A 26,698-nucleotide genomic window follows, 5' to 3' on the forward strand; every position below is an offset into this window, starting at 1 on the left:
TCCATTTTACCTTTTGCTAACATTCATGTCAGTTTAACTCAAAGAGAAACCATTCTTTTTTCGTTAGAAATTTCTTTGGATTTCAGTGAATGTTTAAGGGCTTCTTAAGATTTATTCTAAACAATCCCCAAATAGTCATTGAAAAACCTTTGTCCCATCCGGAGAAACAACCCTCATTTTGTGTATTAAGATGTTCCTGAAAAAATTATGCTGAAAGTGAATCTATGTGTATATTATACTTTGCTACAGTCTTCCATATGTTTTAGTATTGCTTTCTCCTTACAGGAAGTCTCTGAGGGTGTTTTTGTATCTCTAGTGGGCAGTCACTTCTGTGACTGATTGTCCACTGTACATATTAGATTAAGGCTATGCTTTATTAAGTTTGAAAACTGATTATTGTGCTAAGTGCCTACCCATTAGATTCCCCCATTAGATTGCAAGCTCCTTGAGGGCAGGGACTATCTTTTGCCTTTCTTTGTATACCCAGTGCTAAGCACAATGCCTGGCACATGTTAGATGTTTAATAGATATTTATTGACTGACTGACACATAAAGGGAGGTAGACAGATCTGTGGCTAGGATTGTCTTTTCTTTGCTTTTCTTCTTTTTTTAACGTACATAAGGAAGTTAACACAAACCAGGCCCTAGGCAAGTTGTACAAAGTGTATCCTCAGTGGAAGAGGGAAGAGCAGGGCAGCCCAGGCTGCCATCTGGTAGCTTCCTATTTTTACTAATTATTTTTGCGAACTAAGCGATGAGCTCCTTTGTGCCTGTGCTTGTTGGGAAGCTCAAATGAGACAATGAGTGTCAAGTGCTTTGAAAATGTAACAATTCAGGGCAAATGTCATTGTTTTTATAGTAGTTTTATTGTTATTCCAAAGGATTATGTGTACTAGCAATGCCCTTTAGATTTGGCACCCTGGTACAAAGCCCTAGGTGGGTACAGGGCCTGGCACCAGGAGGTGCTTAATAAATGCTTTTTTTTTTTTTAACTGACTGGAAATCTTGCCCTAGCTGGAGGTCTAAGGTCAGTCTATAGAGATGAAACAGAGAAACAAAAGCATCAACTTGGGTATTCAGAAACTCTCAAGTAAACTCTTTGATACAGAGTTGTTTCCAAATTGAGAAAAGAACTAACATGTGACATTCTATTTACTAAACAAACAGTGGCCTGGGAGTGAGTAATGTATGTGTAATTGTTGTTTAGTTGTTTCAGTCAGTCTGACTCTGTGATCCCATTTGGAGTTTTCTTGGCAGTGATATTGGAGTAGTTTGCTTTTTCCTTCTCAGCTCATTTTACAGATGAAGAAACTGAGGCAAACAGGGTTAAGCAACTTGCCCAGGGTCACAGAGCTAAGTAAGTGTCTGAATCAGGATTTGAACTTGGGTCATCCCGTCTTCAGGTTGGCATTCTATCTATTGTACTACCTAGCAGACTGTATATGTAATAGCTAATAATAGCTAACATTTATATAGTGCTTACTATATAAATGTGCTAAGCCAGGCACTGTGCTAAGTGCTTTACAATGATTATTTTATCCAATTTTTCACTGCAACCCTGAAAAGTAGGTGCTATTATTATCCTCATTTTACAGATGAAGAAACTGAAGTAGAAAGAGGTTAAGTGATGGGTCACACAGTTTATGACATTAAAAAATTTGAGAGATATAGTTTCTATGTAAATTAATTATTTTATTAATAATGCCAGCATATTTACTAATAAAAGAATACTCGTTTGGCTGTCTCTCTCTTGGACCAAAAGACCCCTCATGGTGGTGGTCTCATGGTTTATATACCGTTGGAAGAGCAGGTGTTCCTGATGGTGGCAATTAACTCTGATTAGTTAACAATTAATGAGAAAATGAATATTATAATGAGAGGTTGGGCTATATTACAATGGTCTTGTGGTATATGACTTAGATTATCCAAATCTTGGTCAAAGAGACTTATCAATTTCCATATCACCTGTGTGACAAAAAGGAGGATTCACATTTTTTCCCAGATTTGTCTGAGTAAACATAATGAGCAGGAATCTTCCCATTAGTCCAAACTTAGAATTTCTTTTACTATCTGATTAGACCTTGGCCTGGGTAAATCTTTGAGAAAGATTTCCCACACTGGTTGATTTCTGGATGAGGAAGTAAAAAAACCTTGGTTCTAATTCAGTAGTTAATTATTAACACAAGAGAGAAATAATCATTTCTCTCAAGCTAGTAAGTATCTAAGACTGAATTTGAACTTGGGTCTTTCTAACTCCACCCTGGCACTTTGTATATTATGGCACCACCTAGCGCTTTTAATACCCATTGGTCTGAGTCTATTAATTGTCCCACTGCTATAGTCTAAGTGGGTGTTGAGCCTTGCCAAGTGTCCCCATCAAAGGAATAGCATGTTTCCTTATAAATAAAGCCAGTTATTCTAGGTCTTACTGAAGTGGGTATAAGTACAACCTGTGTTTTGAAAAAACAAAACAAAACAATTTATCTCACACAGAAAGCAGCCTGTAAGATTAGAGACTTGTCTGAATATTAATAGAATCATAGATTTAGAGCTGGAAGGGACCTTAGAAGACATCTAAGTCTAGTACCCTTATTTAACAGATGAGACATTTGAGACCCAGGGAGTTTAAGTGATGTTCACTCAAGGTCACACAGGTTAGTAAAGTGCCAACTTAGGGATTAAACCCTTATCTTCTGACCAAATCCAGTACTCTTTCCATTGGGCCATGTTGCATGATGCTTTCTAATTTTCTTAGTGAGGAAACCTTGAAAAGAATCTGGTCCCTGCCCTGAAGAAGGTTATAATTAATTACATGTCCTTTATTCATTAGTTCAAATAGTATTGAGTATCATCTGTTTTGTACTAGGTACCATGGTTGATGTGAGGATGTACAAGGCAGTCCCTGATCTCAAGGAACTCATAATCTCTTAAGAAAGATAAGATTACACAGACAGCTAAAATATAAAGCGGTTGATGCTTAATGCCATACAAATAATATAGACAATACTGCCATCCCTAGAAAGCATACTTTCTAGGGATTTCCACGGAGATGATGAGGTTAATGCACACATTGCCAGAGCTAGGTCAGCATTTGGGAGGCTCCAAAGGAAAGTGTGGGAGAGAAGAGGTATTAGGCTGCCTACCAAACTGAAGAGCTAAACTAAAGAACTGTTGTGCTGACTTCACTGTTGTATGCCTGTGAAACCTGGGCAGTCTATCAGCACCATGCCAGGAAATTGAGTCGCTTCCATTTGAATTGTCTTAGGAAGATTCTGAAGGTCAGCTGGCAAGATAAGGTACTAGACATTGAGGTCCTCTCTCAAGCTAAATTGACAGACATTCAAATTCTACTGCTGAGGGTGCAACTCTGATGGGCTGGCCACAGCCTGAATGCCAAACGTATGTCTACCTGAAAGACTATTTTACAGAGAATTAGAACAAGGCAGGTGCTCACAAGGAGGTCAGAAGAAGTGGTACAAAGACACTGTCAAGGTCTCTCTGAAGAACTTTGGTATCGATTGTGAGACATGGGAAATGCTGGCACAGGACAATGCCACATCAAAGAAGGCACTGTTTCTATAAGTAAAGCAGACTTGCACTATTGTGAAAGAAACGTGAGCTGTGTAAATCCAGAGCCATCTCCATCCGCAATGTTCCAATGGACTATTTGTGTCTGACTTGGGGTAGAGCCTTCCTAACTCATATTGGACGAATCAGCCGCAGCCTAACACACTGTACTCTGACCCCAACATCATGATGTCATTGGTTCTCTTCAAGGACAATGGATGAACACAAGCAATAACATAGACAATAAGGACTAGAGGTGTTCAGACAGGGGGAGTGAGGAGTATTTATTAAGCACCTATTATGTGCCAGGCACCATGCTGATATTATCCCATTTGATAAGAAGATGAGAATACTTCTAGGTGAGGTGATTAAGGAAGTCACAGACCTGTGACTTCATCTGTGCCTTAGAGGATAGGTAGGGTTTTGATGGGTTGAGATGGAGCAAGGAGAATTCCCCATAGAAGGAATGAAATGAGCAAAAGGATAAAAATAGGAAGTTTAAAACAGGTTTGGGGGATAGTGAGTAGACCAGTTTGACTGGAGCAGATACTTCGTGTGATTGAATAGTGAGAAATGGACCATAAAAAGATAAATAACAATGATTTTGGGCAAATCACTTAATATTTGTATATCTCAGTTCCCTTAACTGTAAAATGAATCACTTTGGCCTCTGAAGTCCCCTGTGGCTCTCCATCTATGATCCTGCTGTCCTATGCCATTAGGAAGCAAGGAAATATTAGTACACACTTCTGTAGTCCTTAATGACTTACTAAGCACTTTCCCCACAGTAACTGTCTGAGGGAGGCAGTGTATTTTTTTGTCCACTTTTACAGAAGACACTGAGTCTCAGAGTCATGGTTTCACAGCTAGGAAATACTGGAGCTGAGATCTGAACCTAGCTCTCTTTTGATTCTGAGTCAGGAATGATTTTTATGGTGTGTAATTCTCTGAATTCTCCTAGTTATAGTTAAATTGTGGCTAAGCCTGTAGGGCCTCCAATAAGAGCTTCCAATTGAACTCTGGGTAACGGAAGGGTAAACTGTATAGGTATATTAATAAAAAAAACTATAAAGGCTATTATACTTGTAAATTATAATATGCTTTTCAATCATTAAAAAGTTAAATGGTTCTAGAAGCATGTTTAAGGTTAGAATATGAAGCAAACCAAAGACTGATTAGGGTAAAAAACAGAAAGCAGAGCCTTGCTCCTTGTTATACATCACGGGGCCACATGATTAGGAGTTTAACTGTAAGTGCTATAGGATTTCAGAGGAGGAAAAAATCCCTATAATTGGGTATGGTCTAATATAAAGTAGAATATGAAAGTATAATGATGGAGTTATGAAATGCTATTTTAGTTCAGGGGAGAATGCAATTACTTCTAACTGGAGGGTATAGAATGAGGGAAGTTTCAGTCAAGAGCTCAATGAATCTTTTCAACTGGCCCCCCCTTTCCCAATATTCATTTAGCCTCTCCTTGAATACCCTCAACAATGGAGAACTTACTCCTAAGACATATGATTACTTTTTTTTTTTTTTTTGCAGAACTCTCATAGTTGCTAATTTTTTGTATCAAAATGAAATCTTATTCCTATGAACTTCTACCCATTGGTCCTGGTTCTGTCCTTTAGTGGCAGAAAGAATTAATCTAATCATTCTTCTGGATCAGCTCTTCAAAATACCAGAAAGCTATCATGTTCCCTGAAGTTTTCCTTTCTCTAGCTTTAAAACATTCTCAGTTTCTTAAACCATAGTTTCAAGTCTCTCCACCATCCTAGTCACCCTTCCCTGGACAAATCCATTTTGTTATTGTCCCTCCTAAAATGTTGGACCCACACCTTCTTGGTGTGGCATGAATTACCGAGAGGAGGAGTGGACTTCTATCTCTCTTATTTTAGACACTAGACTTCTATTAATGTAGCCTAAGAATGCACTAACCATTTGGGAAGAAAGGTAAGGAAAATAATGAGAGGAGGCCCATGGGGTTTAAAAAAAAAGCCATTTTGTATTTTGATGAAAGACATTTGCAGTATAGTGGATGGAGAGCTGCCTTCAGAGTGAGGAAGTTGAAGGTTCAAGTCTGACCTTTGACACATACTGGCTGTAGGACCGTGGGCAAGTCACTTAATCTCTCAATTACCCCAGGCAGTTCTCTGAGACTAGTTGTTACTGAACATATGCTTATATTCTTTGTCAGAGGGAGCACGCTCCCTGGGAGTCCCCTATACTAAAAATATCATATGTCCGATTTAAAAAAAACCTTCAAAAATTCAAATGTAAATTTCTAAACCTAAAACTCATAGCAACATATAAAAGGAGCCTACACAGAGAGGGATTTGTTCTATGAAGTTTGGATTCAGTCAAAGGGCTGCACTTAAGGACCTAGAGGGCCACTTATGGACTTGAGGCCCCAGGTTCCCCATACCTGGCACAGACCTTTAAAAAAATACTTCTGGGGCAGCGAGGTGGCGCAGTGGATAGAGCACCGGACCTGAAGTCAGGAGGACCTGAGTTCAAATCCGGCCTCAGACCAAACACTTGACACATACTAGCTGTGTGACCTTGGGCAAGTCACTTAACCCCAATTGCCTCACCAAAAAAAAAAAACTTCTATAATAGACTGAATTTTGAAAATAAACAATTTATGACATGTTGCCAAGGGGCTGAAGTTTTAATAGATAAAGAAAATGAGCTCCTTTCCAGACCATAGGAGTCCTTATCAGAATGTAACAGGGCAGTGATTGTGCCTGTAAAAAGAGGGACTTTGGTTTGACAGCAAAGAGAGTCTCCTGGTTGTGTCAGATCCTGAGATGCTTCAGTACAGATTCCACTTAGTTTCAGCATCAGCCCTGGCAACTAGACTGAAGGCTGGTTTGGGGGCACATCAGAAACACCAGATTTCAGAGCTGTTCTTGGTCTGGTGTCAGATAAAACAACTCCTCCCATATGTTGGAAGACACTACCAGAATATATGCAGAGCCTGATTCAAGGAATAAAAACCAATGGTTGGATTCAAGGGGTGATTTCCATTTTTCTGGGAAAGGACATTTACCAAGGGCACAAATTATTTCAGGGGTATTTGGGAAAGAAAGAAGAGAGACCTGGTTAGAGAAAATCATCTATCTTTGGGTCTACATACTTGGAAAAACTTTCCAAAACCTCCATCATCAGAACTACATTAGTACTGGTGACTGCCTTAACAGTGAATGTCGTTCACTTCTCTCAGGGAAAAGTTAGCATAGTGTTTGTGTGCTGGTGGCATGAAAGTAATTTACATCTAGTTTCAGAAATCTTATTTAAGATGGTCTACTGTAAGTAAGGAAAACAATATGAAGAAAACTTTGATGGAAAGAAAGGAAAAAAATAAAAGCCTTCTCTCTCTGTCTTTCTCTCTTTGTCACACACACACACACACACACACACACACTATCAGAATAGCTCTTTTATTATAACAGTTTGTAAAAAGTACCTGATATAGTGGGTGGAGAGCTAGCTTTAGAGTTAGGGAGACCTAGGTTTAGGTCTGCCTCTGACATATACTGGCTGTCAGATCAAGAGGAAACTGAACTGCTTTTTTATTTTTCATTTTTTCATTTTTTTATTAATTTATTTTGATTTATCAACGATCACTTCCATATGCTTTTGAGTTTAAAATTTTTCTCCCCCTTCCTCTTCACCATCCTCCCTAAGACGGCGCCCAATCTAATATAGCCTATACATATCCATTCCTATTAAACATATTTTCACATTAGTGATGTTGTAGGTAAGAATTAGAACCAAAAGGAAGAACCACCAGAAAGAGGAAACAAAACTCAACAGAAAAAAAAAGCAAATAGTATGCTTCAATCTGCATTCAAACTCTATAGTTCTTTCTTTGAATGTGGATAGCATTTTCCATCACGAGGCCTTTGGAGATGTCTTAGATCCTTGTATTTCTGGGAAGGGTTAAGGTTATCAACATTAGTCATCACACATCGTGGCTGGTATTGTGTACAATGTTCTCTTCTGCTCACTCAGCATCAGACCATACAAGTCTTTCCAGGTTTTTCTGAAGTCTGCCTGCTCATCATTTCTTATAGCCCAATAGTATTCCATTACATTCATATACCATTCCGCAACTGATGGGCATCCTCTCAATTTCCAGTTCTTTGCCACCACAAAAAGAGCTGCTATGAATATTTTTGTACATGTGGGTCCTTTTCTCATTTGTATGATCTCTTTGGGTTACAGCCCTAGAAGTGCTATTGCTGGGTCAAAGAGTATGCACATTTTTACAGCTCTTTGGGCATAGCTGAACTGCTTTTTTAAGGGTATAAATTCTAGGTGAGTTGCCAGTCTACATGATTGGAGAGAACTTCCATCATGAGAGTTCCTTAGGATGATGAAATCACAGGCTCAAGCTTTAAACAGAGACATAGGAAGGTGTTGTTAATTTTCTAATTAACTAGAAGTTTACTAGTTAGCTAAATATTTATATGTACCCCCAGCATAATGTAGTGTTAAGATCATTTGGCTGTGCAGTATGGGACCTTGTTCAAATCTCGCCTCTGATGCTTGCTGCCTCTTTGACCTTGGGCAAGTAACAGCCTCTCTGGTCATTGGTTGCCTCATCGGTAAAGTGAGGGGTTTGGATTAGGTGTCCTCTGAGGTCCCTTTTAGTTCTTGCCGTGTGATTATATCCTATGACTTTGGTATGTCATGACCTTCCTAGTCCTTAGTTTCCTCATCTGTAAAATGAGGACCTCTTGATCTCTGGAGTATCTGTGAAAGAACAAGGACAAGAATGGCCCAGGATGAGATGAGTATGGATGGACTGTGATCTGTACCAGTGGAAGGAAAATATTCATGTGGATGAGATCACAAATGCATTGATGTTTTCTTTTAAAATAAGAATGAAAAACTCCTTTGGGGAAATGGTATTTTCTAAATCATTCTGTTTTTGTTTTGTTTTCTTTCTCTGGGACTTCATAGTTTTAGAAAGAATTTTAAATTTATAGAATTTTAGATTGTAAAGGGATGTAAGAGCTCATTTAGCCCAAACCCCTTATTTTAAAGGCAATGAAACTGAGCCCCATAGAGGTTAAATGACATGTCCAGGGTCACAGATCAAATAAATGGCCCATTGGAGAGAATGCTGCACTTGGAGTCAGGAAGACCTGAGTTCAAATACTGCCTCAGTCATTTACTAGCTGAGTGACTCTGGGCAAATCAGTTAACTTCTCTCACCTCAGTTTCTTCACCCTGTTAAATGGGGATAATAATAGCACCTACCTCTTAGGCTTGTTGTGAGAATCAAATGAGATAATGTATGTAAAGTTCTTTCCAAATCTTGAAGCTATGTAAATGTTAGCCATTATTATTTTTAAATGGCAGAGCCAGGATTAAGAGCCCAGTCCCACTGGGCACAATACCCAGTCAGCTGGTGCCTCCTCATGAATCCAGTATGATGTGCTGAAAATACTGCTCTTATTGGAATGTTGTTAGGAATTGGAGGACGTGACCTTGGTACTGATCATGGTTTCAAATGGTTTTAAAGCAAAAAAACCCCAAAAAACAAAGAAAACAAAACTACAGCATTTTTCCTGAATCTATTCTTGAAGGTTAGTACAGGCCTTAGAAGAATAAAACGTCCCTTAAAAATATAGGGGTCTCTGATGGAAAGGATGATTTCTCCCACTGGGGTGCTATATTTAACTTTGTGTCTTAGTTGGTCTCATAGCGTGATTGCTGTGTTTATACGTCTAAGCTGAAAGGAATGCCATTTACTCTGGATAATCTGAAATGAGTTGGGAAGGACAGTTGCTGAGGCTCATTTCATATCAAGATTGACTTTGCCTGGCTGTATTTGTTAGTTACTTGATAATCTTGATTAACTGTATGGGTCACAAGAGTGCTCATAAAGCATACATCAAATACCACTAGGCTAAATGTGGAGAGATTAGCCGGAGAACAGCATAGGATCAGACACTTTTTGGAAGGTCAACTCTTGATGATAAATAGGATTTAGTCCAAGTGATTGCCTTTGAAGATGGGTTTTTTTCTTGCTATCTGCTTCTGGGAACTACAGTCTATTGAATGGAATGAGGTATGTTTTCTATTCTTTTTTGTGATTAACCCACCTTTTCCTTGTGTCATTTCAGGGGCCAGAGTCCACCAGTTGCTGAATTTAACTTACTACTGAAAGCACATACTCTGGAAACCTATGGGGTGGATCCCCATCCCTGCAAGGTAATTTCGCAATCAACAAATATTTATGAAGCACCTTCTATGGACCAGGCATTGTGGTAGACACCAATGCTCTCTTTCAAGGAGTTTACATTCTAATCGGAGAGCAACAAACACATAGTAAAATATAGACAGCATAATGTCTAGCAGAGTGGTTTCTGGATAGCAAGTGATCTGCTAGCCAGACATGTAGTACACAGGCACAGCTTCTCTGGTCCTTCCCTAAGGAATAACCAGTGAAAGCAGTCCTCTATATCTGGAAAGAACACAGATCTGTAAGCTTGGCCATCTCCAACCCATAGCCTCTACTCTGTGAAAACTCTGGATGAGGCCTTGTCTCCCTTCCCCAGTAGTAGGTTGTTATACTTCAGAGTTGCTACCAAGGAGACCAGGAGTGTGAGTTAGTGTCTTTCCTGTTTAATTGTGATAATGGGATCCACTTGTCTGTATTTTTTTTTTATCATTTAGAAATTGCTTGCTTATCAAATAATTTGTTCCCAAAGGTGAAAGGAATCTTAATGATTTGTGCAGTGGAAAGATGACAATTTGGAGTCAAAATACCTGGGTTCAAATTCTGGTTTTGTCACTTCTTACCCATGTGATATTGGGCAAGACATTTTACTTTGTTGGAATTCTGTTTTCTCAACTATAAAATAAAGGGGATTGGATTTAGGTGACCTGAGTTCCCTTCCACTTGTAAGTTTGTGATCCTAAGGCTAGTATAGATATTAATGAGCTTCCAAAGAATAGGTTGAGGGGTGGGCGAAGGAAAAATTAGAAGTTATATGGAAATGCAAGGTATTTTTTATTTTTGTGTTTTCTCATGTAAATTATTTAGCCAGTTGAAAAAGTTTCATCTTTTGAGCACTTTAAAAGCCTTTTTACATTTTAAAGGAATGTTTTATGACAACAAAGTACCCTCATTATTCAGCATTCCAAGCCAACCATAGGGGATCAGACAGATGTCTCAAAATAAGGCTTTGAATTATACTTAGTAAGTCATCATTGTGTGGCAAGGTGGGTGGGACCTCAGAGGGCATCCAGTCTAACTGCTCCATTTTATTGATGAGGAAACTGAGTTCTTGGGAAGTCAAGTAGATTGCTCAAGGTCACACAGGCAGTAAAGTTTCAGAGGGGGAATAGGAACTGAGGTCCTTGTATTCTGGAGCCAGTGCTCTGTAATAATGCTTTGGAAATATAGTTCACCTTGGCATATGTAGTGACTTGTTCTACCCCTCCTTCTAACCCAACTTACCCTGCCCAATATCTATTTAATGAATTTATTTTTCACCACAAAATTAACCCTCTGTGCTTTTCCTAGCTTAATACTTAGAATCTTGTCGGATAGGTTTTCTTAACTATGAAGGTAGTAATGGACATATTAGACAGAATTTCAAATTGGATGAAGAAGTCAGTCCAAGGCAGACAACGAGGTGATTTGTATCTACTTAGATTTCAATTTTAGCTTGAACTCTGACTCCCATTAGCTCAGAAATTTTGAGGTGCTTTGTCTTTACTTAGCATATGACATGGTTTCCAGAACTTCCTAGGCATTAAAGTGTGGTACAGTGGGAAGAACACTATCTTTGAAGTCAGATGTTCTTAGTTCAAATTGTGCCTTTCCTGTATGACCTTGGACAAGTTACTTAACTTCCTTGGGCCTTGGTTTTTTCATTTGTGAAATGGGTTGGACTAGAAGATTTCTAATGGTCCCTTCCAGCTCTAGCTCTGTGAGCCTATTATCTATATTAGCTGAAGACTATTTCTTTTAGATTTTTATCCTATATGTGCTAGAAATCCTGGGGAAACTCTAATTGGTTAGGTATCCACTTAAAATTTTTAATCTCAGAGATTAGCAGGGTATCTTGTTACCTCCAAGATAGAGCAATATGGCTAAACCTACATGGACGCATGAGCCAATGATTGTTTTTAAGCAATTTTATCTTCTAGTCCAAGGACTCACAATTAGACATCAAAACACATTTGTGAATTTTCCTATGGGATATCCTGTTTTCTAGGGAGATAACAGTGGGGAGAAAGAGTAGCTATTGTCTGTGCCCCATTTTTGGCCACCCCTGCCAACATTCCCTCTGAGTCTCTGCTCTCACAAATCTCATGGTTCAAAAAAGCTCATCGTGGAAGTATTTGCTCAGTGGCTTATCCCATTACGAATTAACCTGGCCTATGGGCAATGTAGCCATACCATACTATTTATTTTAATTTTTTAAAAATTCAAATTGTTTTTTTAAGGATTCAACAGGGACGACGACATTTTTAGGATTCACTGCTACAGGGTTTGTTGTATTCCAGGGAAATAAAAGAATCCACTTGTTAAAATGGTAAGTGTTTCTTTCAGTGGTTGGAAAATTAAATTTTTTTGTGCTTTTAAAAAAACTTTTGCATGTTTTAAGACATTTCAAGCATAATGTCCAGTTTTCTTTGTCCTAACACTTCATTATAAAGTAATTTTAATTCATAAGTAAAATATAAACTAAGTTATTTTGTTTGATTTTTTTAAATAGAGACTCATATTTGAGGGTAAGCATATATCACTATCAGGGTTTTGGGATCCTGGCCAGACACACTCTGAGAGAGGGGGAATGGTGCAGAGGGTTTTTCCAGAGATGGAGTTTCTGAGAATCCTGGATATGTCTTTCATTGTAGCCAAGCCCCTTAGGGAAAACCTTCCAGGTCAGCAAGTTCAGTTACAGTAGGATACCTACACCACAACTCTCCTCACTGCTATTCCTAGGGTAGTAGGAGAGAATCGTTGGGTTGCACAAAGGGAAGCAAGAGGAATATCTCTGGGGCCTCAAAATCTCAAAGAAGCTGTCTAGTCACCCCCTTCTCCCTTCTTCCCTTTCTTTCTTCCTTTCCTCTCTCTCTCCCTCTATCCCTTCCTTCCTTCCTTCCTTCATTTTCTTTCCTTCTTTCTTCTCAATGTATCCATCATAAAACATTCAGCTACATAAAAATGAATAATTATTTCAGATGAACCATAAACATTTATTTGCAGTTCATTTTAAAAAAAAAATCATACTGTTTGTTTCCATGACCTCTTCAGAACTTTTTTCTTCTATGCATTTCCAAATTTTGTAAAATTGTATTTTATAATTTACCTTTTTATAATACTCTGTTCATATTCTTTTTATATATCTGTCATTGCCCACAAACCCATCTCTCCGTATACCCTTAAATAGAAGCCTTCCCTCTAAAAAGCATTATGCATCATCAAACAGAACAACAAGATGTTGGCCACATTTGAGGTTCTGTACCTTCTAGTCCATCATCCTGCTACCGTTACCTGCTTCATCATTAGTCTTTTGATGTCTTTATTGATCCTTGTTTTAGTCGAAGTTCTAAGATCTTTCAGAATTTCTTCCCCTCGTCATTATAGTTACTGGATAAGTTATCCTCCCAAGATTGATTATTTCACTCTGCATCAGTTCATACAAGTCTATCCATATTTCAGTTTCCTTTACATTATTGTAGGTTTTGATTTAAGTGTTCTCATTTTACTATGCATTGATACGTACAAGTCTTTCAAAGCTGTCATATTCATTATTTCCTACACCTCAGCAGTATTTCATTACCACAATTTGTTCTACTATTTCCCAGTTGAGAGGCACTTTGTTACCGGCTCTTGGTGACCACAAAAAAGTGATGCTACAATTATACTATCTCTTCGTGAAATGCAGACTTATATATCAGCCTATTTTCTCAAAATACACCAACCCTATTGGTTTTGTTCCCTTTCCTTAGAGGCAGTTTTGGTAACCCCAGGTAGAAATATTGGTGCTATCACCTCATACTTTTCCACAATCTGTAGGGCTGTGTCAACCCAATAACTGATGAAAGCAGTTGGTATGAAAGCACTACATGAACTTTTCCCTGTCTACACCCAAATTCTCTTCCTTTTCCCACTGATTTTACATTCAAGTCTGCTAAATATCCAGATTTTAGATTGAATGAAAGAAACCGAGAGCCTACTTTGAAAACATGTCATCAAAAATTTTGCCTGTAATAATTTTTTTCTACTTTTCAAATGAAAAGGACCTCTTTCAGTGAAATTTGGGACCACAGTTTTCCCTCTTTACTTCTCTTCAGCATACTTTCTCTGTTGGGTCCTTAGACCTAGTTAACTGGCATGGCATTCTCTACTCTGTGTCTTAGTCACAAACTTTCCAGAAACAGATTTTATTAACTTAGATTATTGTAATCTAAGCATTTCTGCTTAGAGAGAGGAATAAAGGTGGACAGAATTATTCCATGACTTTGAAAATCTCTAACAAGCCAGTTTCAAATTATAATTTATATTATTCCTGAACAAAGGAAATTTCACAATGTGGTAATAGAACTTGGGTGAAATTTAGTCAGAACCGAAGTCACTTAACTTTTGGCACATGTTTGAAGAATCATTTTCTCATAACCATTCAATCCTTCTTGGACTACTCCCATTAAGTATTCTCCTTTCCAGTGGGTCAAAGGGGAACCCAAGAGATACTTCCATTAACTGACATAAAAGTGACCTGTTTCTTTTCTCATTCTGGTCATTACCTTGACCGCTTCATTGAGGAGTCCTTCCTCAGCTGATCAGAAGAGATAGGATAGAAAAATTTCGTTCTAGGATATTGCTTCAGAATTGATAATTAAGACTAACAAAATCTCCCTTTAAGATTGGTCCAAAGGTTTCAGACTGGTATCATTTAATAATGTTTTCTTAACATTTCCAAAAAGGGGTGGAGTTCATCTCCTTCCACACTAGTTTGACTGTAAATCTCATTCTGCTAGAATATAAGTCCGTTTCAGCATTCCAATTATATATAGGGTATCCCAAAAAGTCATAGTGCAGTTTTATACTTTAATAGCCTAAATAGTAGCTTTAAAGCTTTAATAACTTACAACTTCCCTAAGACTTTTGGGATACCACATATAGGTAGTTAAGTTGTAGTTACATAGTCTCATTCATATGAGCAGCTTGGCTTAGGTTAATGCATTGCCCATACTCTCATAGGCTTCCATTCTGTATTTATTCCCAATCCAGTTTCTTCCTGATATTGCTTTGAGCGTTGGGAAATATGTAGGTTCCTCTTCATCAGAGGTTCCCAAACTTATGTGGCCCACCACTCCCTTTTCATTAAAACAATTCCTCAGTACCCCCGTGGAAATCTACTTTCTTTAACCCTTTAACAGTTTTTTTTTTTGAAATTTTCATCACTCCAGAAATATAATTTTTCAAAGAAATTATGCATCTTAAATTTCATAATTTATTGTAAATTTGTGGGTGTTTTCCTACATTGAAATTTTGATGGTGGAATATTTCATCATGTAACCGTATAGTATTGTATTGTAAACAAGTCATTACACGCACATATTCCTGCTGATGCATGCTAGACTTCTCAACAATGTACTACATGCTCACCTGCCAATACTTGCTTATTAAGACCTGTCAGTGGACTTGACTACTGATTGGTTATAACTTGCATTTTGTATGTTTATTTGGAAAATAATGTCATTACTATGAATTTACCTCAGTTACACAACAGATGAAACATGTATGAACAGTTTTTCAAAATGTTCTTCTCTTCTCTTCTTTCCATATGCTTCCACTGCTCCCTTATTTTTATTCAATGCCTCTCCCCCTGCCCATTACATCCAAGGCTACTACCACTCCCCTGGATTGTTCCAGCACCCCCAGGGGGCGGTATTGCCCACTTTGGGGACCTTTGCTCTTTTTGGAGGAGGCTGAAGGAGGAGTCAGCTCTTCCGTCCCTATCGTATGATTTCCTGCAGTCAATCTAATATCTTTACATAAACATGGCAGCCAAAAGGGTTATTGCTATCTTAGGCTGCATTGAGAGAGGTATATTGGATTGAGTGAAGGAGGTGACAGTCCCTTTTGTTCTGTATTGATCAGACTGTCTGTACTATTGTGTTCACTTCTGGTTGCCACATTTAGGAAGGATGTTAACAAGTTGAAGCATTCCAGTGGAGAGTGAGAAGGATGGTGAAACATTGGAGCCTGGGCCATAGAAGACCAGATGGAGGTGCAGCTAGGTGGCACAATGAATAGAGCACTGGCCCTGGATTAGGAGGACCTGAGTTCAACTGTGGCCTCAGATACTTACTAGCTGTGTGACCCTGGGCAAGTCACTTAACCCCAGTTGCCTAAAAAAAAGAAAAGAACAGATGGAAGGAAAACTGAGGATACTTAACCAGCAGAAAATGTTAAAATCATGTTACGCTCCATGAGGAGCACATGAGAGCTGTCTTCCAGGGCTGTCCTGTGTATGCTGGATTAAACTCATTTGGCTCTGCCCAAACTAGTGATGTGTCCGAAAGAGCACTAGACTTGGGTTTAAACCCAAGCCGTGTCACTTGGTAGCCTTGTCAAGTCATTTTGCTTCTCTGGACCTCAGTTTCCTCTTTTGTGAAGTGAGAATGTTGGATTAGGTGACCTGTAAGTGCCTTTCAGCTCTAATCTTATAATCCCCTGAGAATCAGTCCTTTCATGCTAGCTGGGTTCCTGTTCTAAACTGGATTCAGTTCTAACCTGCAAGTGTTGTTTCTGCACACAGCACAGCCTCTGCCTTAGGGTTTATGTTCTCTTCTGGATTTCTCCCTCTGCTCTTTTATAAAATCTATCTTTTCCAGGTCCCTTCTTTCTGCCTGAATTCCTCTCTGTGTTTGTTCCTCACTTTTCTAGCTGATTTACCTCTGACCAGTCAATGTGCTCTTCACTCACTGTCCATGTGGCGGCTTATTCCGTTCACATCTTTCTGTCATACCTGATTTCACTAAAAAAAAAAAAAATTCCAATCATTTTCTTCCCTGGTACCCACTCAGTTCAAAATCATAGCCTTATTCTCACCCTTCCCTTTCCCCACTTCTCCCACTGCAGCTGGGCATAAGAAATTGTGTCCCAGAATTGTTTTCTATTTCTAAAATTAATGTTCTTAAGACCAGAACTGGGAAGAGGCAAGATATGAAAATTGAGCTCCCTATGATTTACAGTTCATCAGAATTGAGCCTTCATTGTGACATGTGGGACTTGATTGATCAATCAATAAATAAGTATTTATTAACCATTTCTGCATCAGACACTGTGTTATAGGTGCTGGGGATACAAATACAATGAATGAAACATCTCAGAATTTAAAAATTTTTTTTTTACCATTTTGAATACACACATTTATAAAAATGATACTAAAAAGTGTCTCTTGTATCTTCTTGCATGTTGCATCCTGGGCAGTTGCCCATCTTGTATCCCCTTAATTTTACCTTTGCTCAAATCCCTCATTTGCACTTAGATGCCATCTGTTTTAGCTAGCTCCTTGTTGATCTTTTGCAGCAGGCTTTATTTACTACATGAAGGACACAGGATTTCCTTTTTGAACTGCTTGATCTTCTTGTATTTTTCCCCTTAGTGAAATCTATCTCATTCTTAACCAATTTTGACATATATAAACATATAATCAAAGCCTCCCCCCCTTCTTTGCTAAACAAGTTGCCAAGTATGATGAGTTAATCAGATTTTTGGTGACTGGTTAGAACTCCTCTCATCCTCAATGAAGGATGAGCTTGCCTGGGTGGGGAGTGATCTTTTCCTGTTTACCAAAGAACTTCAGGGAAAAAGAGTTGGATTGACCCTACTTGGTCTTCTACAGGAAGGTTTATTAAGCATTGCATGTCAATTGCATAGCAAATCGGGGCCAGGCCTCCTCAGCTTGGCATTGGATCCTGAATACAGGGGGAGACAAATGTTTATGCATTAAAAACAATAAATCAAATAAGACCAGTTAATTAAAAAAAAAACCAAACAATTAGTGAGACGTAAACCAGGATACAAAATTAGGTAATCTGATTTCTAATTGGAGGAAAAATTAGGAGCTTTCTAGTTGGGAGGGTTGCAAACAGGCAATTCCATGAAATAAGAAAAAGAGGTGTCCTACTTCCCCCAAGTGTTTGTATTCAGTCGAAGGAACATGGAAACAATAACTGATTGACCAGTATTAGACCAGTTTTCAGATAAGACATATAGGTTGCTTGAGATATATAATTGTGAGAAAACTCCTTGCATCCATCTTCAGATCTGACTGGGTTTCTGGTCAGCATAACCTAGATCCTTAGTTAAGGGTCTCTAAGTAACAGCCATGAAGGGCTAGGTTCAAACAATACAATAAGGTTTTCTCTCACAGTTCTCATAATTTAATAGTTTTCTAACAAGACAGAAATTGGATTAGACCCATAATTGAATAGAAAGGGAACTGAGCTAGATCCAGATCTGAGTCACAAGATGGCATCAGGGTGGTTCACTCAATTCCCACAATTCCCATATTACCTGAGTTCCATAACTGAAGGACTCTGTTCTTCCTCTTGCTTTGTTTCAAAATGATCAACTATGTGGCTCCACAGCCTTTACAAGTTTATCTCACAAATCCAAACTAACTCTACCTTTGTTAATTCTTGCAATCTTCTATCTACTCACAAATCCATGGCTCAGTCTGGAGTAGGCAATATTTGATTTCAAACGTGGAAACACTGGAAATTGCTCATTTCTTCATAACCACTCTCCCACATCAGGTTAAACCAAAGCTAGCTTTTCAGGAAAGTTTGATTGGAATAACCATTCAAAACAATGTGGAAATCATTGTTATGATCTTATTTTGCCATTCATTATTGTTCTTCCAATTTGGTGAAAATGTAAACAATTTCTCCATACAGATGGAGGGCAGGAATGAATGGTTGGCCTTTCAAGTGTGTGTGTGTATGTGTGTGTGTGTGTGTGTGTGTGTGTGTGTGTGTGTGTGAAAGAGAGAGAGAAACTGGATACCCTATTATTTCATCTACTCCAACTTGAAATGACTATTTTTTTTCCACTTCACCAAATAAAGCCACAAATAAATTTTGATATGATTGCTAATAGAGGCATAGTGAATAGAGGGCTGGCCTCAGAGCCAGGAAGACCTGGGATCATATCCTGCCTCTGACACATGGCTGCGTGACCCTGGGCACTTAACCTCTCAGTGCCCTAGGCATCTCTAAGACTCTAAGTTATAGAAGAGTTGCTGATTTGCATCAATGGAGGGGTTCCCCACACTGATGAAATAACAGGTCTGGACCAAAATAGTCTTTTATTTTTGGGCAATGTACATAATGTCCCTCAAAACCCTTTGAAGGATGGTGGCTCACATATAATGAAAAATTGAACAACTAAGTAATTTTGAGCTGCCTTTGGAATTGTCTCTCAGAAAGAAAATTGCTGTATAATTCCCTTTCCCGTTTTTCACCACTCATCAGGTCTTCACTGATAATAAGCTGATATCTTGTTTCAGAGTGGCCTGTTTGGCATTTGTGAGGCAGCCAGATTCCTACAGGAAAGCCACTTACCCTTGTTAATGGCCATTTTTTTTTCCTCCTTACCCAAAGAGATTTTCTTTCCCTAGGCCGGATGTCTGCAAATTGAAGTATGAAGGGAAGACATTCTATGTGATTGGCTCTCAGAAGGAGGTCAGATATTATTTTTCTTACCATCTGTTTTTTTCCCCCTTTATCTGTGATTCACAGCAGAACCTAAAATGTAACTACAGCATTGCAGTGCAGTGGAGTCCATGATTTTGGAGTTGGTGACTGCTGCGAGGGTGATAGGCTAAAAACAATCAGGAAGGAAAAGGCTAGACGTTGACTTTGTACTTCTGTGGAAACAGGCAGCAACTTTTTAATCACTTGCCTGTTATACATGGGGTACTAACCTAGACACAATGGTGGGGACAGGGCCTGGATTTAGGATTTCATTGGTATGGGGAGCTCCCAGGATAAGGAAATTCCTTCCACCTGTGTATTTTGGCACCTTCTAGGTAATTTATTGTCTAAGAGAGTTCCTGGAATACTTAGAGGTTACGTGACTTGCCCAGGGTCACACAGCCAAGTTTGAGTCAAAGGCAGAACTTGGAATATCAAATTCAATTCAGTTCAGTAAGGAATTCTTAAGTGCCTAGTATGTGCAAAGCATGTTCTAGTCACTGGGGGTACCAAAACCTAAACAAAATAATCCCTGCCCTCAAGGAACTCTCATTCTACTGGCAAGGGATACAGCGTGTATATGTAGATAAACACATAGTTATGGGGAGGGGGCGGAATATAAATGGGAAGATGAGGAAAGGCCTAGTATTGGTGATGGGACTTCAGCATAGCTTTGAAAAGATGACAATTTTTTTTCAAGAGCTCTCTAAAAAAAAAAAAAAAGAGCAACTGGACTCAGTGTTGAGAGAGCTTCAGACTCCTAATTTGTGTTTCTAGAGTGTTCAGAAATCCTCTTCTTATGCTCTTTCTTGCTCTTTTCCCTTTCATTAGAAAAAAGCCATGTTGGCATTTCACACCTCAACACCGGCTGCTTGCAAACACCTCTGGAAGTGTGGGGTGGAGAATCAGGCCTTCTACAAGTAAGCAGTTTTTGTTCATTTGATGCCAGTGGTTAAAAAAGCATCTGCAAAGCCTTTATGTTGTCTGCAGTAGCTATTTCTTTTGTCATAGTCAACTCGAGATCATCTGCAAGTGAGTTGAAAGTTCTCCAGGGGTTTTATGGGGCTTCCTTCCTGGTATAACTCAGACAGCTGTCCTTGGGCTAAGACCTTAGAACTGAGTTAAGAAGTCTTGGGGGCCAAGTAAGGAGAGTACTGGTGTGTGTGTGTGTGTGTGTGTGTGTGTGTGTGTGTGTGTGTATGTGTGAATGTAACAGAACCTCAGAAAAAATTATTCAGGGGGATTATCCATCTTTTTGTTTTATTCACACATTTTCTCCTCCACTTTTATCACAGGTAATAAAAATTTTTTTTCTGAATTTTTTTTTGTTGTTTCTGTGGGGTTCCATTTGCATTGCTATCCACATTGAGCAGCATAGAATTTACCACAGAATATCAAAACTGGAAATGACCTCAGAGGTCTCCTAATCTTACCCGCTAATTTTGTAGTGGACAAAACTGATGCCCAATCACTCAATAAACAAGTGTTTATTAAGCATTGACTATGTGCCAGGCAATGTATTTAGAGGAGTGTAGGATCCTACAAGAGGCAAAAATCGCCCCTGTCTTCAAAAAATTTATGTTCTAATGAGGGAGACAATATATGTACAGGGTAAATGGTCAAGTATGCTTAGGGGCAAGGCCATATGGAGTATGTGACTTGTCCAGGGTCACACAGTTAGTGGCAAAATGGGGAACTAGAGACCTTTATGCCACTACTGTAACTGTACTTGGCCTCTAGAATCGCTGATCTCTGTTACATCCTTAGTCTCAGTGTGGATAAATAACTCTACTAAGTAACACTTAAAATTCCCAAGACATTATATACATACATACATTACAAACATACATATATACATGTGTATGTTATCTCATGTAATCATCATACCAACCCTGTCAGGTAGGTACTCCCTTCCCTGTTTTACAGAGGAGGCAACTGAGTCTGAAATAGGTTGAACAACTTGCCCAGGGGCCTACGGCTATCAGTGTGTCTGAGGTGAGATTTGAACTCAGGTTTTCCTGACTCCAAGTCCAGTGCTCTATCCTCTGCCACACCCAGCTGGCTCATAGATAGAGAGGATATTTTGCTTCTTCAGATATTATTACAATTATTATTTTTGTTTATTAAAGAATGAGAAAGCATGGTCCTGGGTCCTATCATCACAAGTATAGGTTGTTTACCCATTTCAGCTGACATTACTTGGCATGGAAACCTTACAGACCAGCATTCGGTGACTAAGAATTCCCCGATGTGCTTTTGAGAAATGAATGTACTTTGGAATGACTCTTGGAAAGGGGCCACTGATTAGCTAGAAAACCCTGGCACCAGAGTTTGCCGCAAAGCAAAGGAGTGTAGGGGCAGTAAGCTGGCTTATGTCTCTTAACCGCAGCCCTTCGGCATCCCAAGAGACAAGCTAGGTGGATCATTATCATGAGAAAGTTTTCATTTTAACCTCCACAACAAAAGCAAAACCCATTACAGCCTAAGAGATAGGAGAATATATCTCCCTTCTCTGTAGGGTTGGGTGTGCTATGGGTGTGGAGCATAGCATGTTGGGTTGGACTCAGTTAACCTTTTTTTCCTTTGTTATCAGGGTTGGGATGGCTATTTGGCTGGGTGGGGAGGGGTGTCTTAGAAACCGAAGGTAAATTAAAAACAAAAGATGTCAATACAACATTTTTTAAAATGTGGATAATTTTTTAAAAAGAAAATTTCTGTTTATACTTCTCCTCCTTTTAGAGCCAAAGAGCAGAATGTTTTTGATTGAAGGCTGTGAGGGAGAAAAAGATGGAGCACTGGCCTGAGAGTCAGGAGACCTGGGTTCTTGTCCTAAGTTGTGTGGCCTTTCTTAAGTCACTTCCCCCTTTTGAGTCTTGGTGTTCTCATCTGTAAAGGAGGAGATGAGACCAGAAGATCTCTAAGGGCCATTCCAGAGTTAACATTTAGTGTGCAATGTCCTTATATGGGTTATTCATAGGTTACATATTTATACATATGTATATATGTACAATATATACACGTATGTGTGTATATTTTTATTTATTTATCTCTAAGACTTAGAAAATGTGTCTAAAATAGTATCTTTAAGGAGATTAGGGTAGTGGGCATGGTGGCCCCCACTTATACCCGGGAGGCTAAGGCTGCTGGATTGCCTGGGCCTGGAATTTCTGACCTGATTTGGGCTAAATGATTGGCTGTCTGCACTAAGTCCAACATCAATACAGTGAACTCTTGGGCGTGGTTGGACCAGAAGCATCTCTGACAGCTCTAATGGGATCAATAGAGCAGTCAGAGAACTAATTAAAAAAGAATTTAGAGAGGGTGATATCCTACATAGAGATAAGAAAGGAGAAATAAGGTGTCAAAGATCAGCACCAGTTTATGTTGTTCAGTTGTTTCAAGTTCAACTCTTCATGATACCATTTGGGGTTTTCTTGGCAAAGATATTGGAGTAGTTTGTTATTTCCTTCTCCAGCTAATTTTGTAGGTGAGGAAACTGAGGCTAACATGTTAAAGGACTTGCCCAGGTGGTAAGTGTCTGAGGCTGACTTTGAACTCAGGAAGATGAGTCTTCCTGACTGTAGGCCCAGCACTCTGTGCACTATAGCGCCACCTAGCTGCCCTGTTATATACATAACGTAACAGCTGCCTATGTATGTTATGTATTCATTCATTTCAAATCTCTATGTAGGATTGTAGCATCCAAGATTTGGAGTTTGGGGGCAGCTCGGTGTCACAGTTGATAGAGCACTGGCCCTGGATTCAGGAGGACCTGAGTTCAAATCCGGTCTTAGGCACATAATACTTACTAGCTGTGTGACCCTGGGCAAGTCACTTAACCCCATTGCCTAGCCAAAAAAAAAAAAAGATTTAGAGCTTAATCCAAGTCCTTCATTTTACATTGAGGCATAGAAGGATTACGTGACTTTACCAGATAATAAATAACAGAGCTGGGATTTGAACCTGGGCCCTCTGACTACAAATCTAGCACTCTTTACTACTGTACTACGCTCCATCCATGTAGACAAAGCCTTTAGAGTTCTGAACAGCAAGGGCATCTTAAACTCCACCATCAAAATTCAAGTATCCTTCCAACTTTTAATAAAAAAAAAATCCTTCTAAGTGTTTAGCAGTCCTATGGTACAACTGAAAAAGTGATTGCTTCCTGGAAAGTTGGGGTTTCTGTGTCTTCATTGTGTTTTCTGTGGATGTCATAGCGGAGGGAAGAGGTAGATGCTCAGTAAAGGAATAATGTAAAGGCAGCTAGCTGGCACAGTGGATAGAGCTCAGGTCTGGAGTCAGGAAGACTCATCTTCCTGAATTCAGATCTGGCATCAGACAGTTACTAGCTGTGTGACCCTGGGCCAGTCACTTAACCCTGTTTGCTTCAGTTTCCTTATCTATAAAATGAACTGGAGAAAGAAATGGCAAACCACTCCAGTATCTTTGTCAAGAAAACCCCAAACGGAGTGATGGAGAGTTGGACGTGTCTGAAATGACTGCATAACAACAACAGGAGGAAGAATGAGCAAATTAGCAGAGAGAAGATTTTCAGGAAGTTAACCTGTAGAAATTCAGAAGCATGGCTTTCTCAGCAATCACGGACTTTCTCAGGAGCCCGTGGAGCTAGGGGCCAGAACACAGAGAGGGCAGCAAGGGACCCTCTTTGGTTAGTAAACTGGAGGAGCAATCTCTTTATAAAATTTTGCCTGGGACTCTGAAATTTAATTTGATATGGTTATCCTATGTGATGTAGTACAGTACTAGATGCTGTTAAGTTATAGGTGCAAATTCTGCTTATCACTTATTAGCTCGGTGACTGTGACCTTCTGAAGCCTCAGTTTTCTCGTCTTTAAATTGGGATAATAACATTGGTACTACCTAACTCATAGAGTTGTTAGGACCCAATAAGGTAATGTATGCAAAGCATTTTGTAAATTGTAAACTTTTCAGTGCTCTATAAATATCAGTTTTCATTTCTGTGATAATTATCTCCAATTGTGCTGGAATAGAAAGCAGATATAACAGCAGTGGGAAGAACGTAGGTTGAGGATTGAGACTTCTATCTTATTATTACAGGTACTAGGTGGCATAGTAGATAGTACTATGGACATGAAATCAGGTAGACCTGAGTTAGAATCCTGCCTCAGACTCTTACTAGCTGTGTGACCATGGGCAAGTCACTGATATTTGAGGATATATTTCTTCATATGTAAAAAGGATCGGGTTGGATTTGAGTCACTTCCAGCTCTGAATCTATGATTCTATGACTGTAATAGCTAGACTTGTCCCTGGCTACCTATGGGTATTTTATGTTCACTTTTGCACTTAACAACAAATAGCAGGTTGTGTTTTTATTAGTGACACAAGATACTTTTAAGTGATCCCACTCAAGGCATTCTGCCTAAAGACCTGTTATTTCTAATTTGGATTGGGCTACACAAGCATTGAAGTGAGTGGTAAAGAGGGATGCTGAACTACCCTCTATGATTGAGTTCCCCATGTGAAATGTTGGAACAGTAGATAGAGTGCCAGCCCTGGAGTCAGAAAGACTCATCTTCCTGAGTTCAAATCTGGCCTCAGACACTTACTAGCTGTGTGATCCTGGGCAAGTTACTTAACCCTGTTTCCCTTGGTTTCCTCATCTGTAAAATAAGCTGGAAAAGGAAATGGCAAATGACTCCAGTATCTTTGCCAAGAAAACCCCAAATGGGTTCATTAAAAGTTGGATACACTTAAAACAACTGAACAACAAAAAATGGGAGGTGTCAAACCAGTCTATATTTTGGGTATGTGTGTGTGTGGGGTTGCTATTTGCCTCTTGTTTACATTTCAGTTTTATCCCTGCTAAGTCAGCAGTTGACTAGGTCTCCATCTCTCCACATATCCTAGTCATTTCCCAGGGAGAACTGTGGAGAAGGATACTGGGTCATGGTGATTTAGCTGTGGTTAAAACAGGAGCTGTCATCCCTTGGGATTGTGGTGAGAGGGATTTCCTAACTTTCCCATTAGGACAATATTAAGACAATATTTAAAAAAAAAATGACTGTAGATTGTGCCCTGGTGCACTGCTGACATATTTGATTTCAAGGAATAAAGTGCCCCTTCAGAACTGATTAGTGCTATGGGCCACTCTCTCCATTGATTTGTGATATGGAATGGAAAAGCCTCTCTTTACCAATGGCACTGCCCAATCTTCATCTCATGTGGGATGTTGGCTTTCTAATGGAGTGCTGTTCTGCTCTTTTCTTAAAGGTATGCAAAATCCAGTCAGATCAAGACGGTGTCAAGCAGCAAAATATTTTTTAAAGGCAGTAGATTTCGATATAGGTAGGTACTTGAAGAGGCTTGGACTTTCCCCCCCCCCCCCCCCCCCCCATTTTGGGAGAAGTGGGACAAAAGAGATGTTAGCCATTTTAATATTTTGTGAAAGTGAGTGTATTGTGGCCTGTTTCTATTTTTAGTATCTGGGGGTTAGTAGTGCTTTTTACTCTCAAACGCCCACACCCCCTATTTCAATTTCAGTTACTAGCTGTGTGACCCTAGACAAGTGACTTAACTTTTTTGAGAGTTGGTTTCCTTCCATTTCAATGTCTTTATTTGAACTTCACAGTAAGTTACTCTCTTGGGGACACAAATGGTTTGAAAAGCTTAAACCACAAAGTCATAGGGAAGAAGTAGAAACAGAAGAAAATTGCTTCCTGTTCCAGTCCATAGTAGTTTTTTTGGGGGGGGAGGTGGTGGTGGTGAGGAGTTGCCTCTAAAGAATTTCCACACAAGTGAATGAGCCAATGATGGTAAAAGCAATAGGCCTTTTAAAATTTCAGATGTATTTTACTCTCACAAAGGGAATCCCTTAACTTTAGATACCCATAGGGACGTGATGGGAGGTGGTGAGGGAAGAAGGCAGGAGGATATATAAGGTTATGGTGACTGTAAGGATATAGCTAGATCTTTAGAAGGGACCAGATATCTAGGGTAGAGTGGGGTGACCTTCAGGCCTATCGGGAGGAGGAGGAGGAAGAAAGTGATTAAAGATTCAGGCAAGAGGCACCTTGCCACCCTGGTCATGTGAGATTCTCAATGACTCCTCCAGCTCTGCACTGAACTGTCCCACACAATGGGTCTGCTTAAAGGTTCCAAAGCATGGAGAGTGAGTTCTACAGGGAACCTCAGTGGCTCAGGTACAGCTGATTGTTTTCCCATCTGTGATGTCACAGGCAGGTGGGCACCTAGAAAGGATGTAGGGAAGCTGCAAGCTTACTACAAGGAAGATTCTGACTATGGAAGGTTCTGTAAAAGGGGGCAGGGCAAGAGGGAGGGAGATTACTAGGCAGGAGGAGGAGTCCTAAACAGAGGCAAGCATACTGCCAGAAAGGCTAAT

General features: G+C 39.4%; 1 protein-coding gene across 2 annotated transcripts in view; it reads left to right on the forward strand.

The window, feature by feature from the left end:
• The window catches only part of LOC114025947 (FERM domain-containing protein 3), a 335,752-nt gene that overhangs the window by 260,801 nt on the left and 48,253 nt on the right, over positions 1-26,698 (forward strand). For both annotated transcript variants that reach the window (XM_027839487.1, XM_027839488.1), the window contains 5 exons: positions 9,708-9,795; positions 12,043-12,131; positions 19,239-19,302; positions 20,146-20,234; positions 25,570-25,644. In XM_027839487.1, coding sequence (XP_027695288.1) covers positions 9,708-9,795; positions 12,043-12,131; positions 19,239-19,302; positions 20,146-20,234; positions 25,570-25,644 — 405 coding nt within the window. The remainder of the gene's footprint in view (positions 1-9,707; positions 9,796-12,042; positions 12,132-19,238; positions 19,303-20,145; positions 20,235-25,569; positions 25,645-26,698) is intronic.

The sequence above is a fragment of the Vombatus ursinus genome, unplaced genomic scaffold, assembly GCF_900497805.2.
Source record: "Vombatus ursinus unplaced genomic scaffold, bare-nosed wombat genome assembly UNPS02014832.1, whole genome shotgun sequence".
Taxonomy (NCBI): Eukaryota; Metazoa; Chordata; class Mammalia; order Diprotodontia; family Vombatidae; genus Vombatus; species Vombatus ursinus.